This window comes from Perissodus microlepis, chromosome 4, assembly GCF_051167445.1.
Source record: "Perissodus microlepis isolate ML-2025 ecotype Zambia chromosome 4, ASM5116744v1, whole genome shotgun sequence".
Taxonomy (NCBI): Eukaryota; Metazoa; Chordata; class Actinopteri; order Cichliformes; family Cichlidae; genus Perissodus; species Perissodus microlepis.
In genome coordinates, this window is record NC_140464.1 from 26,581,944 (window position 1) to 26,600,122 (window position 18,179).

The following is an 18,179-nucleotide window of genomic DNA, read 5'->3' on the forward strand; positions in this document are numbered from 1 at the left end:
AAGCACTCTGCATGCCTAGGTGCTTGATTTATTACATCTGTGGCCATGAAAGTGATTGGAACACCTGAATTCAATGATGGGTGATTAATCAATTTTGGTAATAATGTGTTTTAGTAGTTCTATTAACATAGTAGACCAGTTTTAGACATATATTAGTATTTTTATATATCTAAGCGTGTATTTTTAAGATGTTTTAAGACTTCCTTTTCTAATATGTTACTGTAAGATTTTATTGCAGTTATCTAGGCTATAGATCTCCTTAATATTTAATTATTCATATTACTGAATTAAATGTTACTGCTACGTGAATTTCCTTTTAAGACCTTGAGTGAAAACAGAAATTGATCTGAACATGGCAATGACATAACTCCTTCAAACTGCATATTAACACACGTGTAAATTATCCCGGACCGGTATGAAGGTGGAAAAAGTGACACTGATTAAATCCAATACCCGAGCGGTGACATCACTCCCCTCCGTGATGGGGCTGCGTCCGGATTGGACGGAGTTCGCGGCCAATCAGAGAGCACACACATGGGAAGAGTTTTAAAAAGATTCGGAAAAGTGTTGGAAAGTTGTCCAAAAGCCTCCACCAGCAGGTCCGAGCACGACTGGTTCGAATAATAATATTATTAATAAAAAGAAAAGAGAAGGGGGGGAAAGATACCCGCGGATTTGTTGGGGACTTTCTCTGCGTGCTTTCCCTGCCTTGTTTGGACAGAGAGCTCTAACCTGCTTCTCCATTTTTAAAGCTCTCCCGTAGCTCCACTGTAAATAGCCAAAAAAAAAGAAAAGAAAAGAAAAAAGAAAACCCAACAGAATGACAACACATTTCAGGAGCGGCCCAGCCTTCGGACTCTCCGCCGAGGTCAAGAGTAAGGTATGTTTTCTTTCTTTTTTTTAATATTAGTTATCCAGAGTGTGTTTGGACGCTGTAGGTGAAGCATGGGCTCCTCTGGTGGGGGTCAGAGGTCCACAAAGGGTCAGTAACAGGTTGATCTACCCAGTATAATAGCAAAGTAAACAACAAGCTCTCTATGCTTGCTGTAAATAGGCAGTTTTTCCAACGAAACTAGAAGAGAGGGTTTGTGGTGGCTGCTTTTATAGTCCAGCATGTTGAAACAACTCGCAGCAAAAGACGTAGAGATAAATACACCTGCTGTTGGCCTGGGGCTCTGCATCAAACAGTTGGAAAGGAACTCCTATATGTATCTTAACGTTACACCGAGAGGGTGGGGAAAAAAAGATATCATCGGTGATGTGATCTCATTCCAGTTTAATTTCAGGTTGTGTGCTTGGGAAAACCGCTGCGGTGACACACTTCTGTCTTTTGGTAAGAGATCACACAGTGAAGGAGGTGATTGTTTTGGAGCAGAAAACAGGCTTTAGTGGCCAAATGATTCGTGCGATTATGCAGGGTCGGGGCTTTATAGTGTGCAGGAGTGAAGCACATGATGGAGGACGTGCTCTGTTATTGTTGTTTGGCTGATCTCCCCTCAGAGAAATCAAAAAGTGACTGAAACATGGAAGAAGGTGTGATCTTACAAAGGCTGAGCTTGAAGCTGCACTGTGCAGTGAGAAAGGGGATTGAACAGAGAAATTAGATGCAAACTACACACATGCCAACATTAAAAACTTAGTGTATCATTAGTGAGTGTGCACCCCTCACTAATTATACTACATTAAAATTCACATCCTCCACATTTTATGAACCTTTTCCTAGACTTAAATGGATGTGCATGTGAGAGAGCAAACTGGAAAGCAGTTCCATATACATAATTACATATGACACAAGTTTAACAGGAAGTATTACATTCAGTAAGCTTTGAAAGATTGTAATGATTAGGTCAGTGAGCGTATTTATTTTGGGATGTGGAATATTGTTGCTAATATACCAAATACAATATAATATATATATCACTTTGAAAAATTAATTTCTCACTATTTTGGCAGGGTGGAACTTATCTGTGTTGTGCCATTGCACATTATATTACTGGATTTTTTTTTTTTTTTTTAAAAACTGGCCGGATCACCTGACAAGTGTTGACTCACATTCCACCTTTAAATCAGTTTGTACCTGGGTAAGGATAAACATGCACAATCCTGTTTTTCAAGCTTTTTTTTGTGTTGTCACTGTTGTGGGGAAGCTAGGCCGTGTTCACTTTGTGAGTGTGAATAAAATTACTGGGATTTTCTGCCTGTGCGGTGACAGCAGTGACTCTGTATGTTTGGATGAGTCACAGCTGCTAACAGCCAGAATGACAAAGGTCAGCCTGTGACTGTTCCAATACCCAGATCATCATCATTATAATCATCATTGCCCTGGCCTCTTCCCTGAATGGTGCCATCTCTCAGCTGTGCTTTAGTCTCATGCAGAGGTGCAGCACACTCTATGAAGCCTGCATTCCTTTCAGCAGTCAGGCTGCTATTTTACCGACACCACTGTGCCATTTCCAAGCCGATCACGTACACACGGTGAGTGGAAATTGAGAAGTAGGGTCGTGTGTATGTGTGTGTGTTGGGGGGGGAGGGGGGGATATAAAATTTTTATTTAAGCCTAAGGGCTTAAATGAGCGTAATGGCAGGATGCTGCGTTCCAGCAGCATGACATCAGAGAAGGGCAGAGATGCAGCAGAAAGACTGACAGGTACATGATCATCATCTAATGGCCTTTTATGGAGTGACTGGGCTCTGACTTGGAACCTGAGAAAGTGTGCTCACTCTAAACAGTTTACATCCAAGTCAAGAATGACAAAACACTGTCCTGATAGAACACAGGTGGACAGGAGACAGATAGGCGATAGATAGCAAAGACAAGGCCATGCCAGTAGTTCACACAGTGAATCCAAGGAGACTCGATGCAAACAAATAAATGAGGTAGGGGCGGAAATCCACATATCAGGCACTAACAGCTCAACTCGCGTATTTACACCAGCGGTTACGGCAAATAGTCTGTGATAGTGTAGCAAAGCTTTGGAGCCATTCTTGTGAGCCTGTTTAATTTTCTCTGTCACAGTCCACTGCTCGGGTCAGTACACCCAGAGTTTAGCTGCAGCAGCCCTACTTGGTTCGAACTGACCGTTAGCTTATGGTGACAAACGCTGGCAGTTTTTCCTCCTGCAAACTGCTGTGTAGGTGACGTGTGTGGCATGGCTGCTTCAGCTTACTGGCACTTCGTAGCTCTTTCCTATTGTTACACTTGTTTTTGAACTCATCACTATACAGTGCAGGGCAGTCCACTTTTTTTTTTTTTTTTTTTTTTTTTTGGGACAAGTTGTGCTTTAAGGCAGGCTATCAGTTTGATCTTTGAGTGTAAGGTTAATATTTCAAAATCCCATTAAATGTGTTTTCTTAATAAATCCATGCTGTAGCCGCACAGTATGACTCCTTAAATAAAATTGGCTGTAAGCTCTAAGATTATTGAATATATATTTATTTGAAGTACAAAACATCTGAAGAAAACACCAAATTAGCAGAAAATTCACTCATAAAATAAAGTGATAAATCTCAAACATGCAATACATCAATGGAGATGAAGCCAGCAATTGCTGAACCTCTTGGTCTTATTGATCCCTGTGAAAATGTTGGGGTTACTGGGGGCTTCTTATTTTCCCTTTTAAGTTTATTGTTCAAAAATCTAAATTATTATAACTATAAAAGAATTAGAGCGCTATTGCTTTATTTCTTCTCATTTATTAATCATCCTACAATGTCTTGTTAATCCTTTATTTCAAATCTTCAGGAAAGGGCCAACCCATGGTTTTAGAATCAATATACTGTAGTATTTGCCTAACTGTATATAAAGCAGACAAACATGGGCTCCACCTCAGTTATCTGCAAAACTGACTTTATATATTGATACTGGGTGTCCCCTCAGGGATGATGATTTATTATTAAGAGTTTTTTTTCAGAGTAATTCACACACTTGACACACTTTGCTGACAATCTTGTACTGGTTGTACTGGTTTTTTAGCTTCACGTGCCACTATTTAACCCTTTAAAAAGAGCCGACCACCATTAATCAAATAAAAAGTTCTATTCATAAGAAATGAAATGCACCAAACTGGAGTTCAGTGCAGTCAGAAGATTTACTGCCACAGCCTTACTTGGTCTGGTATGATCAGCCACACGTGGGGCTACTTTTAGCTAATGCTGGCTAAGCTAAGACAGCTAGCATAATGTTCTGATAGCTTTTGCTACGATCTTACTGTTACTGATTTTATTTATTTATTTATTTATTTATTGTAATTACCACTCATGGTGGAATTACAAGTGTTACATGCTCTCGATAACATCCGTCAGTATACAGTTAGATCATTTTTTGTTCTGTTTGCCTTTTCTCTCTGTGTGTTTCATGCCTAAAATAGTTTTTATTGTGGCAGTGGTGTTCGGCAATCAAAAGACACAGCACAATTAAATCAAACTCCCCCCGACTGGAAGGGGGACCTGTTGACTTGGTGTGCCTTTATTGGACATTGGGTGCCTGAATAGTCAACTCGCTGTAAAAGGGCAGATTCTGGAAAACCCAAAGGGAGAGAAGAAGAAGGAGAGAGATTGTGAGGGAGAAATATGAGCGCAGCCAATCGAATACACAGAGCGAGACAGGCAGAGGGAGGAGTGTTTAGGAAAAGCTGTTTCTCCCAAGTTTGGTGTGATGGACTGGAGTCCATCCCCTGCTGCTTTGAAATACTTGTTTGTGTTGGCTGCTGATCCCAGACTGTGAAGACTTATCTGCAGAACATTCAGGAATAGAGGCTGAGTGTGTGTGTGTGTGTGTGTGTGTGTGTGTGTGTGTGTGTGTGTGTGTGTGCAGTGAAGGGGTGGGGGGGGGGGCAGCCTTAAACCCCCATGCCAGAATTCAAAGTATTAGGGCAGTGTGTTTGTGCCAATAAGGAAATGCATGGAGAGAGAGAGGGAGAGGCCTGTGTGTTTCTGCATGCAGAAATGTCCACATTTCATTTTCCTTCCTGTTCTCTTTACACCTCAGCTTAGAGTATTTTTCAGTATATAGTAAGACTTTCAGATATGGAGCGTCATCCTCTGTGAGACACTGAGGCATGAAAGAAGCTGCTATTCACGTATTTAAGGATTTGAATGTTGTATTTTAGATTACAGAGTCTACTATTCTCTTACCAATTTCTCACATACAGTATCCTTATACTTTCAACTATCAGTAAGAATGATAACACTTTATTGTACATATGTGTAAATTATACATAGTTTCCTGATAAATCTTTAGGAAGGCACTCCACCTTGAGATAAAACGGAGAGGCCAGTTTTCAATTAGTGCACTTAAATAATCCATCTCATACAGTAATGCGCAAAACTCTTTAGCCACTCATCATTTCTTTATATTTTACCTCCCAGGACGCTGACTTTGTTGCCATTTTTTTTAAAAAGAGGTCCTGAGGAATAATTTTTAAGTTCTTCAGAGTTTTTCTTTGTTTTGTTTTTTATACTTATTTTCAGTCCCATTCTTGTACCTGACTATTTTCAGAGGAATGTTTTTGTTTGTTAAGTCACTTAACGCTGACCTCTGAATCATCAAGCATTAAAAAAAAGTCTTGTGTCAACACATAACAGACAACTTCCAAAAGAACCAATTTTAAATTGTATCTTTTGGCGTTTTGTTACTAGCAGCCTGTCATAGAAACATATAATTTGTTCATGTTTCTTTTGATAAATAATAAAATAAAATTTGCCAAATACAAGAGTTTGAGGGGAATAAAATTGTATTTTTGCACCAAAAAGCTATTAGCTGAAAATGTAGCAAGCTCAGCCTGTGTGTCCTTAAAAGGAGGGACAAGTAAACAAAGAAAGTGCCGGGTCTTAAAAAGAAAAAAAAAAATAATAATAATAATATCTTCAGCAGATAAACTTTATCTAAAAGTCATTAGGAACATCAAGAAACTGGGGAAGAGATCCAGCAAAGATCTAACTCAGAACCTGAGAGATGTATCTGGTCCTTTTGCTCCATCTCATCAGAAAAGGTGTCAGTGGAAGGATTGGAGCCATTCTTAAAGAACCGAAACAGGAAGAAAAGGCTGGGCTATGTCACATTATACAAGAAAATCAGTGGAAGCCAGTCTGATGAAGCGATAAATCTGCATTTGAAACTTTTGGTTCAGATCATCTCAATATGTATGGAGAAGGTCAGGAGAGGGGTATAACAGTGGACGGGTTAAGCCATCTGCAAAACATGGTGGAGGTTAGGGCCACATTTCAGCTAGTGGTGTGATCTTGTCAAAAATGATGGAATTATGAATACTGAAAAAATACTGTCAAGTTTGATCCTTTCAGTACCATAGGGCAAGTATCTGATTGGCAACAGCTTCATTTTTCAGCATGACAATGCTCCCAAAGACACTGTGAATGCAGCAAAAGCATACACACACACTAGAGAACTTTATCACTTATGCACTCGCCTCCCAAGAGCCGGGATGTCAACATTATTGAAGCAATGTGGGATCAATTTGACAGAGAATGGAACAAAAGGCAGCTAACATCAAAAAAGAGCTTTAAATGTCCTTCAAGAAGCCTAGAGAACTATTCCTGAAGCCTACTTAAAGAAATTATAGAAAGCTGCCTAAGAGAGATCAGGCTATATTGAAGAATGGTGGTCATACCAAAAGTTGACTTTCAAGCTTGTTAGAATTGTACAAACGTTACCATATATACAGCATTTTTCTTTATGTTTGCATGCTTCAATAAATTGCAGCAGCCATTTTTCCCAGAAAAATATAAAGACATGAGAGGTGACTTGAGATTTTTACACATATTTCTGTCTCTCCACACGTCTACATGGAGACACAAATATATGAATAGTTGAGTGGCACATGCAGTCTGCTGAAGATTTCTCAAATTTAAAGACTAGAAAATATCAAATAAAATGTATTAGAAGAACATCTAGAGTTGAGTGTACATAAAAGACAAACTTGTGCCGCTGTGACGTCAGCACTGGTTGAAGTCTCATCTTAAAGTCTGAGTATTTTGGTTCTGATTGTGCAGTAACTTTTAGCTTCTCAAACACACAACACACATCACAGCAACTTGTCAGTCACAAAGCAGGTCTGCCTTTAAGTGTGGCCTGTTTTATCACTCTTTCTGACAATATTTGGACTTCACTATATGTTCCATAAGACTTGGAAACAAGCAATTGGAACCATATTCTCATTGAAAAAGTGTTTATGGAGGTCACAAGTCAAGGAAACCCAGCCACCGTTTTCCCATAGATTTGTACACATCAAGGCTTCTTTGTGTTAATGGAGGACTCGACCAGTGTCAGTTTTGATTTAGTTTTAGTCAGTCTTTTGACTAAACTGTTAAATTCTTTGAGTCATAATTTAGGCTTTTAAATTCTTTTAGTTTTGGTTGACTAAATATCATTAGATTTAGTCTACAATAATCTTAAGTTGAATCAGTTTACAAAAAGTAAAAATTTGTTGTGAGTTGTATAACATTTTTCTGAACACTATGCATCAGTTGGCAGTCTCTTGAGGAGAGAAGTTGCCCAGCAGATGAAGTAGAAACCTGATGGGGGGGGGGAATAAAACGATGCTGCAAAGCAGACCCTATGCAGTAACCCCCAACGTGACCCCCTGAATGAGGAAATATAATTAAGCCCTTCTAGCACTGCATAATTTGAAATGGTATCACTTGCAAAGTGGCCTTTCTTTATTTTGCTCTGCTTTTTTTTTTGTATTTTGTTTGGATGTTTTACAGTTTTGCTCCTGGGTGAGATTGAAACTGGACCTTGTTTTAACTAGGTCCCAAGACTAAACGGAGGCTTCTAATACCCATGTCCTTGCACTATCTCAGCGTGCCTGGAGAACATTGTCTTAGATGAATATTTACAGCTTGTACACAGTTACATTGTTCTGGTCAGAGCAGGCACAGTCTAATACGCACTAAATACAATATAAATGTTTAATGTATATATGATCCACTGGATATTATTTCACTGTAGACACACATTAATGCCTCTTTGTTCTTCTACAGGGCCCATAAAAGGGGAAGCTGTCTTATTTTTATTTATTTAATTTTTTAATGTCTTACTGTTTTGAATCAACAAAACCAGAAAAAAATCAAAATTCATATCATGTTTGAGCGATCATCTCTGCTCTGTTCTGCTTCTCAGCTTGCAGGAAAATATGACCCACATAAGGAAGAGGAGCTGAGACTGTGGATTGAAGATGTGACTGGCAAAAGGACCGGGGACAGCTTCATGGATAGCCTGAAAGATGGAGTACTATTGTGCGAGTGAGTGGATGGATGCCACCTTGTTTTTGGGTTTTTTTGGGGGTTTTTTTTAAAGAAGGAACTTTCTTCAAATCTCTCTCTCGCTCTGTCTTTTTGTAGGCTCATAAATGCTCTCCAGCCAGGCTCTGTGAAAAAGATCAACCACTCCGGTCAAAACTGGCACCAGGTAATGCTCCAGCTCTCAAAACTCAGGCCTGTTTTCCACACCGAGTGGAACTTGGTTTGTCTCCCGCACTGGCACTGACAACAAAGACTTTTATTTACCTTCCATAAAGTAGCTTCCATATCAAATGAGGCTCATCTTAGCACAGCTTTTATTAGCTTAGTATTGGACCAGGAAAAAGCAAACAGAGCTCTTAAGTGTTGATTAAAACGCCTTTCAGAAAGTTCTCGCTGTGATATTGACACTGCCGCACATGCACACAGACCGTCACACAGTCGCACTCTCCAAGGGCATGGGCGCAAATCGAGAGAGTCAATATTTAGCAAAAGTTATTGAGCTTGAATCTTAATACTTGGCCCTGGTGCCAAGGTAAGCTGACTGCCCACGAGCTGTAGCCTCAGTTCTGACATGAGATCACAAAAAAAGGCAAATAAGATCATTTCTGAAACTGCAGAGCTTCTTGTGTTACAAGATGGCAACTGTCACAGATTTTTTTCTGTTGCTATGCAAGGTTTTATTCTAGGAAGAAAAACACAGCATCTACTCAGACAGTTTGTAAAAGGCATGCATTGCTTATGAAATTCTGGGCCGGTAACATAAGAGTTTAAAATAATAATAATTTGGTTGATATGCTGATAGATATTTTCATTGTTTATTTTGTTTGTTTGTATTGATCCCATCATTTGTACCAGGGAAACAAAGAAATCTAGTTTAAAAAAAATTTAAAGGACCTTTCAGATCTTTTATTACATTATTTTTGGACATTCTGCCTTTTGCTGAATGTCACTATTTGCCGATAGCAAATAGGCTGACAGCTGTCAGCAGGGCCAGACTAGCCAGTATCATTGTTCTGCCAATATATCCAGGCATGTATAAATGCCCAAAAGATCTTATTCCAGCCTGTATTCTTGCTCTTTCTCTCAGCTGGAAAACATAGGGAATTTCGTCCGTGCCATCACGGAGTACGGCCTGAAGCCACACGACATCTTTGAGGCCAACGATCTGTTTGAGAATGTCAACCACACTCAGGTCCAGTGCACACTCATCGCTCTGGCTGGAATGGTGAGGGCGGCGGTGCACACACATTCACATACGTCGGCATCTCGCTGAAATCACCACTGGCTGCACATTATTATTTGATCTTGATACTTTTTTTTTTTTTTTTGCTTAGATTTCCATGGCAACAGCATGGATCTAATAAAAGCAATGTGGGTATGAAGAGTGCGTTCTTATTACCACCATTTTTCCTTTCTGTCACCACCACTTCTGTCTCTCAGGCCAAGTCCAAAGGTTTCCACTCGAAGTACGATATAGGCGTGAAGTACGCAGAGAAACAGCAGCGGCGCTTCGCTCCCGAGAAGCTCAGGGAGGGACGTAACATCATAGGCCTGCAGGTCAGAGTGGCAAAAGGGCTAAACGTGTAATGTACTGTGTTATGGCCAAGCTGTCATGGTGCAGCGTTGCTCTGCTGGCCAAGCCTGTTCTCAGTGTGTTGTTATTGTGCCCCCTGCTGGATTCTTGCTGAATGAATATTCCCCAAACAGTCTTCTCAACTTTTTAACAACAAACAAGGAACAATGCATGAATGAATGGACAGTTCGATAACCACACCTCATATGTGATCCTAAAGTGTGATGTTTTTGGAGACTCTCCAAAGAATAACAGTGGCAACTACATTGCATGTCATGTAAATCCTGTCGTTTTCCTCTGTATTTAGATGGGCACTAACCAGTTTGCCAGTCAAAAGGGCATGACCTCTTACGGGACACGACGCCATTTGTATGATGCCAAAATAGGCATGGACACCCCTGACCAATCTACTATCAGCCTACAGATGGGCACAAACAAGGGAGCCAGCCAGGTGAGAAGAGATGTATAATTTTAGACTAAAGTAACACTTGTTCACTACACAGTTTCTTGGCGATATAGCTCTAGCATGGTTAGTATGTATTATCGTTTTTAAAATGTATCTTGAAATGAACAAAATCCCTTTTATTGTTGCATCAAAGAGATAAAATGTTATTACACAAAATATATACACTTATTAAAAAGACACATTAGGAACATGTTAGGTGGAACTGCAACTTGAGTTGATCTGACAGGGTTTAGTCTAACCATACTTGCTGCACTTCTGCAAGCCACTTTGCAACCCACCTCCATCCTCAGCTCCTACATTTCCTACTGTTTCCGATCTAAGTGATTGCACATCTGTTGCCAGTACTGCCCTCCCTCATTTGCCTTTTTGTGCATATACATGGAGCTCCAAACAGTCATATCACAGATTTGATGACTGTTCTTTCTTTGACTAATGTGGTTCTGACTGGACTATCTTATTATAAGGACACTTAGTGAGTCACATCCTCGTGCTTGTTGACTGTTTTTTTTTTAATAGCATTTGGAGGACTAAGACACGTCAGGCTGAGATATAGAGAAATTGGTTGCTCAGATCACTTCATTAGTTTTGGTGGATTCTTTGGATTTGTTAACACATCTGTCGTGAATGCAACGGTATAGTGTATTTACACCGCTGCACCCTCCATCTCGCTTTTCTCTGCTACAGTCCGGCATGACGGCTCCAGGAACCAGGAGGCATATTTTTGACAAGAACCTGAAGCTGGAGGACTGTGACACCACCACAATCTCTCTGCAGATGGGCACCAACAAAGGGGCCTCTCAACAGGGCATGACCACTTATGGCCTGCCCCGCCAAGTCTACGACAACAAGTACTGCATCAACCCCACTGAGGCCAACTGCAACAACGGGAGCGAGGTGGAGTTTGATGGCTACAACCAGTACTCTGACTAAGGGGAAAAACCATGGACAGCAGCATCCTCCCTCCCACCTCCCTCACCCCAACCCCCACCCACCTTTCTTTTTTTTGCTTTTACTTTAGACAGCCAGCTGCGACTGTCCTTGCGATGATCAGATCTTTCAGATCGATTGACGTCATTGTCTGCTTCATTTCCCATCTTTTATAAACAAGTTTTTGACTCTTCAGCTTATTGTTTGCCTTTCCGTGAGTAAAAGAGAAAAAATGTGTTTACACTGACCTTCCGTCACAAAAAAAAAAAAAAAATGTGGTGGCCAAGTTCAGTCGCTCTAGTTTATGATGTTATTGTTACAGCTAAAAATAACCACGCTCTGAAGCGGAGACTTTTTGATCTTTTGCTAGTTATAGTTTTTTTTTTTTTTTTTTTCCTAAATCTTTTTATACTTGCATCGTAATTTAGAAAATTTCTTTTTTTTTTTTTTTTTACCCCCGTGTAACCAGTCCAGTTTGAACATAATGAAGCAAAATATGCAAAGTTCCTGGAGGGGAAACAAGTTGGTGCTATTGAACTTCGACCCAGTTGGAACACGTCCACATTAAGAGCTCTGCAGGCTCCAGGATACCACTCCTTTGGATGACACACAAGCTCCGGGTCCACAGACTGATCGCGATGCGCAGCTTTTGTGCGGACATTGCTTTTTTTTTTTTTCACCGCGAGCACCTGCGCTACCAAATAGTCATATTAAGTCTGCTAAATTACCCATTGTGCCATTTTTGCAGGGCTCATTTACATGGCTTGTTGTGGAGCATTTCAGAGTTTGTTTACTGAGAAAGTCTTTTTTTTTTTTTTTTTTTTTTCTTTTTTTTTAAAGGTTCTGAGAGACACGGTGCTCTGGTTTTTATAAAGGAGTACGTGCAGGTGTGGTGGTATCCAGATTGAAGTTTGGTACGTGGTCACCAGTTGTTTTTGCACTGCAAAAAATACTCCTGTAATATTTCGACTTTTGGGAACTTTGGCTTTACTGTTGCACTTCTACCTGGCCACACGCCACCAGTGTTGGAATGATGCCCGAACAATTAGTTACACATTCGAGCACCTAAACTTAAATATTTTCCATTTGATGACACTCCTGCTGTACAGTCCAGATAGTGTTTTCCTTTTTACTTCATATATTTATTAGCTATACTTAAAGAATAAAACACAGATACAGTTTACCACACACAGGGGGATATTTTTCATAAGCAGGACCTATAATGAAGTATTATTTATTTTTTGTTCACCACTGGCTGTGAAAAGCAACAGCAAAGCAGACCCATGCGCTTGCAGATATATCCTTATGTGAGTCATGACAAATATGCAGAATTTTTAAAGATTCTGCAACATACTGTTTAACCCACCGAATGTCTTGAATGTAACGTTATTTGTAAAGCTAGAGGTCCCACTGCCTATCACAGGGTTCATGATATGTGCACAGGGTGTCTGCTTGTATAAGCAAGTTAAATTTCTTGCTTACATTTTAAACTTTTAAAGATTTTTTTTTTTAATCCCAGTTTAAATAAAATCATACATGTGATGGAAAAGTGAGAATATGCTTTCTAGATAACCTCACTGACGTCAGTTTGGACAGAACTGTTGGCTAGGCCTGCTACCCTACTATTTTTATGTCAAAACGACTGCTGCAAACTAGGACTGCTGTCCAAAACGAAACAGTCTACACACACACAGCACAGTTTGTATAAGCACCAAGACTGTTATTTTAATAAATAAATAGTTTAGCAGGTGGATAACACAGCCATCACCTCTTCATCACACAAAGAACCTAACCATCAAAGATGGGCGTGCCTTTAATAAGTTAGCTATTGTATGTACTCTTCCCATTAACCATTAATGTACTCAAAAACAGCATGAAAGAGGAAGTGACCTTCAGGTTCAGTCGAATTGTTCGATCTGAGGGGCAAATATGGCAGCATTGCGTGCTGGAGATTGTTGGGGCGAAATAACCCGAGAACATTTAAATCCCATTTGAGCTCAATTTCAAACTGTTTGCTACTTTCAGCTGTCTGGCTTTCAGACTGGCTTTGGATTACAGAAAGTGGTGCATGCTTTTTTTCTCCTCTCAGCTCCCCATCATTCAAAAGCTTTCATGATTTATAAGTTGTAGAGGTGTGCCATCTAGTGTTGTACAAGCTTTACAATCTAGCTAAGAATGTAGTGTTTTTTGTTTTGTTTTATTTTTTTTAAACAGCATATTAATTTTTCATCATCACTAACCTGCTGATACTGGCACTGACAAGTACAGATTCATTAACATTTCACCCTGACATGCTGGCTCTTGGTTTCTTTATCAATATGCTTTTCACTAAACATGAAACATTCATAAACCTTTGTGCAATAAAAACACACAAAGCATTTTCATGACTTTATTTTCTTACTACTGTCAGCAACTTGAAGTACACAAATACATCAAAGTAGTGTACGAGAGATACATGAAGTGTTTTTGTTTGTTTGTTTGTTTTTTAAGGAAAATCTAGCAGTAAAAATATAAATTGGTCCAAAAGGAAAAAAATGTTTTCAGTGCAATAGTGACACAGTTGGAAAAAATAAAGAAAATCTACATGTGACAAACGTTATTTTATGATTGTGTCACCAGAATCTAAATATGTCAGCATCTAGATGCTAAATAAATCTTTGAAACGATCTAAGAGAATATATATATATATATATATATATATATATATATATATAAGAAATATTTCATAGGTTACATTTTAAACTATTATATAACAATTTGGTCCAAAAAGAAGGGAAGGTTAAGTCCTACAATAGTTCACTAACATAAGATATGAAAACATTTACATTGATCTTTTTATAGCTACATGTTACTGTCAGAAGAACATGGCCACACTCTGGCCCAGCCAGAGTAACGTGTCATAATCAGCAAGAAAAAAACAAACCTAAAAGAAACTAAGAACACCAGGTGACTCAAGAGAAAAACAAAATGTTTGCTACATTGTGCTAGCTCAACAGGAATTACTTCAAGAAGCAGAAATTGAGGTTAGAAGGTCAGTTAGGAATGCTACTGGTTGGCTGCTTCACAGGCATCGATCCAGTCACTGTAGACGTCCACCGGCTCGGACAGATCTATTGAAAAAAGGTTAAGGACCAAACCAAGTGCTCAAAAATTCAACACACACATGCAGCATCAAAGTTGATCAATCCTTAAATGTATTACTTTAAATTAAAGTGCTTTATGTGCATGTGCATCCAGAACTGTATTCAAGTGCAGAGTGGATTTAACCTTCTGAGGTCTAAGTCATCATCACAGACAAACCCAACCCTAACTCTATGCAATCACATGTCTGTGTCACAAGTCATGGCAGCCAGAGAACAAAGAAAGTAATCGTTCAAGTGATTAGTTTAAAAAAAAAAAAAAAAAAAAAAAAGTATGTTTTCCCTTTTCCCAAAATATAAAGTTGGGGTCGAGTAACCACCTCTGATAACTTAGACCTCGGAGAGTTAATACTTTTTGAAATATACTTCTAAATAAAAAGCAAAATCAAACATCCCTGGCAGCAGGCAGCATCTTTTGTTGATTAAAAGGATACATGTTATGGGAGTCTGAAACTCCTCCAAGCAAACGCTGCAGGATATAATTCCAGTGTTGCGGGTTCGTTCCCTAGGAGACAGTTACTTTAGGCAGGATGTCCCCGATGCATGAATGTTTCAAGAATTTGGAGCGATACTTACATTTTGACATCGCAGGATTTCTCGTGATTGCAAAAAGGGCAAGTGAACTGGGTGTCCAAGTTACCTGTCATTTTCTTCTTGGGAGGTGGCTTTCTTTTTGACTTTCTGCGGCCCATTATATCTCTGTAGACAAAAATAAAAAACACAGGTGTTTCCATTACGCTTTCACATTCCATTTCGTTTAGAAGATTTTCTTAGACATGTTATCTGACTAGTCACTGCAGTGGTGTCTTGCACTCACGTGGACTTTGAAGTTGTGTTTATGCGCCTTTACATTGATCTCATACGATTTTATTGCTTGGTGTGTTTTTATATTCAACATAATCACACAGTATATAAACACTTTATCTGCATTGTTGCAAGTATGGCTGTTATAAAACAACTTTTCTGACTAGTATAAGTAGACAGCAACTATTAGTTACTATCCTATATGAGCAGCTAAGATTAGCAAAAACCATAATACAAAACACGAACTTGAAATGATGATTAAAATTGCAATCAATTATTTACTTTCATCTGCTATAGATTCTTTTTTAGAGAAAGTCTTGGACTAAAATTTCTCCGAATTTCCAAGTTGTTTGCTAGGCCTGAGTGTACATTCGTTTAAAATGTCCCCACAGGAAACTCGTTTTTCCGATTATTTCAACACCACATGAATCTTTCACATATTGTACTAAACAGAGACGGCTCTAACCCATCACTTACATAGCTTACTGTTAACATAGCAGACAGTGCAATCCCAGCACGCAGCTGCTTATCAGTAAAAGTTTATTTTCCAAAACAATGACTGCCGCGAGATGTGGGTTACTTAAAATATCTTAGAAACGATAACCAACGCTGTTGCCAATGTGTAAACAAAACCTGAAATGTGTTTTATTATAGTCATAGCTTCGAGGTGTGGACACTCCTCCAAAGAGCTAAAATAATAACAGACGGGATGCGGAGATGCTCGCTCTATAAACGCCAAAAAGCTACCGCTATATGTTAGCAGCTAACGCGCTAACATGCTGCTATCATGTATGAGGATTCTCACTGACGCAAAAAGTTGCTTTCCGAAACAACCTAGAAGGTAACCGGTAAAACAAAGTGCGCTTCTCTGCACTACAGCTTTTGACATTTGAGCGACGACGAGACGGTTGTCTTACCAACGAGATGTCTTTCGGCAGAGGATGCTCCGCTCTTCAACTTGGTACAGATGCAGCGTCTCACCGAAGACGCTTCTGATTGGTTAGGTGGGAGTTTGGTCAGGCTTTTGATTGGCTGTCTTCTGGGGGTCCAATAGTGGATCTGCCTCCAGATTGATAAACAAGCTGATACTGTAGATTAGGGACATCAAACCGCCCCGGACTCAACAACCGGGCCAACAAAGGACTCTGGACTGCTTTGTAAAATGTGAAGGAGGGCTGAAATTTTGGACTTGTACCTGTATTTTCGTAAATTTTACAGCTTTCCTTCCTGATAAAGACACCCCACCGTGACCATTAAAACCACACCACCGTAATTAAATAATAGATAAATACTTAAATGGCAGAAAGGTTTTTTTGTTTTTTTGTTTTTTAAATATACTCTAGAAATGTTGGGTCCACAGTATAAAAATGACATTTTACATGAATTAGAACTACTTTCAGTTTTACAAAGGACCACCTAGGTTATAAGAAATCAGCAGATTTTCTGTAGTTTTACATATTTATTTGTTGCAGTTTAATCCCAACTGCAATCATGCTCGCAATTTCTTTCAATCACTTTCAATCACTGCTGTTTATAGAGTTGAGGGAAACCTTCAGTCAGCTGAGGCTGAAGAAGTCACTTGGATGAGTTACGAAACGTTTTTCCCACTTAAAACGCTACGTACAGATGAGCAGAATCAACTACAGCAATTTCTCCGTCATGTAGAAAAATGTCTAAATTGCACTTCTTTTTCTGATATTAGGATATCCCCGTGATTAAAGCTTTTGTAATAGAAAGAGGAATTTCATTGGTCGAGATGATGGTAAAATCATGCGGTAAAATGACTTTGACATCACATATGTAGACTACTGTAGATCATATAGTTCTGTATATGAATCAGTAAAGTAACTTTTCACTTACCTAGAACATGATATTAACTGTGTGGCGCTGCTGGGAATTGCACCCAGCATCTCCTCTTTGCATTTTAACACCCTATGCCACAGAACCTTCTACAGATTACTTTGCAGTGCTCTCCTGGTGCTGAAAAGTGTCCTTAAATAAAAGTAGGTTTATTTAATTTAAAATATACTCTACACTCAAAAAAATGAAATTGGGTGATTGTTACATGTACAAGATTCAAACTTGTAATTTGAACTAAATAATTTCATGTTTCTATGGTGAACATAATAAAATCATGTAGCATCTGCATGAAATTCAGCAGCTTAATTTGTTCTTGTTGAGATGACATGATACAATCTAGTAAGAGTGGTTTGTTGCCTGGACTCACGAAATTCACAAGATCACATTAGATGTCAAACTGCAGGAAAATCGCTGGAGTTTTAAGAGGCAGACAGCTACACCCACACCACGTGTATGCTATTGCTATTTATTGTGGTTTAACCTGTCAAGGACAAAAATGTACAGAAAAGTCTGCATCAAGCCTTGTAATCATAGCTTTCCTAGTTTTTTTAATCCTGGATTGACAGCTTGGTGGTGTGATGGTTAGTGCTGTTGCCTCACAGCAAGAAGGGCCTGGGTTCAAATCCACAATCTGGCTGGTTTGCGGTGTGTAATTAGAGTTAGGTTAATTGGTGATTCTAAATTACCCATGAATGTAAGTGCAAATGGTTGTTTGTCTCCATGAAATCATCAACCTGCATATTGGTTCATTAAGCAAGACTAGCAGTAATTCCTTTGATTAACAAAGCAGTTGTTCAAACAATAAGATTTCATAGTGTTTTCCTGAAGGTTTTTAACTTGTGTAGAATGAATTAAAACAAATTTCACTCTACATACTTAAATCAATCACTTCAAGTCAATACTACGTTGATCCAATTTAATGTGATTACATCAAACCACCAAATGCCAAATGTGTTGGTTTGACATGGTCAAAAATGGGTTATTGTACTTTGTTAAATCACATGGAAAAAGGTGCCATGATTAAATTGTGTTCATCCAACAACAGATTTTTTTGAGTGTAGTAAAAAGCACTCCAGTACTCATGAAAGCACTCCAATCAAAATGTACTCTGAGAAAACATTACACATTACATCCTCCAAAGGGTGTTGAA

At 39.0% G+C, this 18,179-nt stretch overlaps 2 protein-coding genes across 2 annotated transcripts; one reads left to right on the forward strand and one right to left on the reverse strand.

The window, feature by feature from the left end:
• Positions 1–562: 562 nt before the first annotated feature.
• cnn1b (calponin 1, basic, smooth muscle, b) lies at positions 563–13,506 on the forward strand. Its single transcript, XM_084926819.1, has 7 exons — positions 563–880; positions 8,138–8,259; positions 8,359–8,425; positions 9,347–9,484; positions 9,700–9,816; positions 10,140–10,283; positions 10,983–13,506. The coding sequence occupies exons 1-7, from the start codon at positions 821–823 to the stop codon at positions 11,226–11,228; spliced, it is 894 nt and encodes a 297-aa protein (XP_084782945.1). The 5' UTR covers positions 563–820; the 3' UTR covers positions 11,229–13,506.
• Positions 13,507–13,600: 94 nt separating this feature from the next.
• Positions 13,601–16,187, reverse strand: elof1 (elongation factor 1). Its single transcript, XM_084926820.1, has 4 exons — positions 16,087–16,187; positions 14,942–15,064; positions 14,800–14,870; positions 13,601–14,335 (listed from the first exon to the last, which is right to left on the reverse strand). The coding sequence occupies exons 2-4, from the start codon at positions 15,055–15,057 to the stop codon at positions 14,271–14,273; spliced, it is 252 nt and encodes an 83-aa protein (XP_084782946.1). The 5' UTR covers positions 15,058–15,064; positions 16,087–16,187; the 3' UTR covers positions 13,601–14,270.
• Between the last annotated feature and the right edge of the window lie 1,992 nt (positions 16,188–18,179).

What these genes read in the sequence shown, in the direction of transcription:
- cnn1b (XM_084926819.1), top strand. Translation starts at nt 821, where the DNA reads ATGACAACACATTTCAGGAGCGGCCCAGCCTTCGGACTCTCCGCCGAG. An exon ending in CCGCCGAGGTCAAGAGTAAG is followed by an intron (nt 881 to 8,137) that starts GTATGTTTTCTT and finishes TCTGCTTCTCAG; the next exon opens with CTTGCAGGAAAATATGACCC. An exon ending in TCATCGCTCTGGCTGGAATG is followed by an intron (nt 9,485 to 9,699) that starts GTGAGGGCGGCG and finishes TCTGTCTCTCAG; the next exon opens with GCCAAGTCCAAAGGTTTCCA.
- elof1 (XM_084926820.1), bottom strand. Translation starts at nt 15,057, where the DNA reads ATGGGCCGCAGAAAGTCAAAAAGAAAGCCACCTCCCAAGAAGAAAATG. An exon ending in AAATCCTGCGATGTCAAAAT is followed by an intron (nt 14,871 to 14,941) that starts GTAAGTATCGCT and finishes ACTGTCTCCTAG; the next exon opens with GGAACGAACCCGCAACACTG. An exon ending in GTTTCAGACTCCCATAACAT is followed by an intron (nt 14,336 to 14,799) that starts GTATCCTTTTAA and finishes TTTTTTCAATAG; the next exon opens with ATCTGTCCGAGCCGGTGGAC.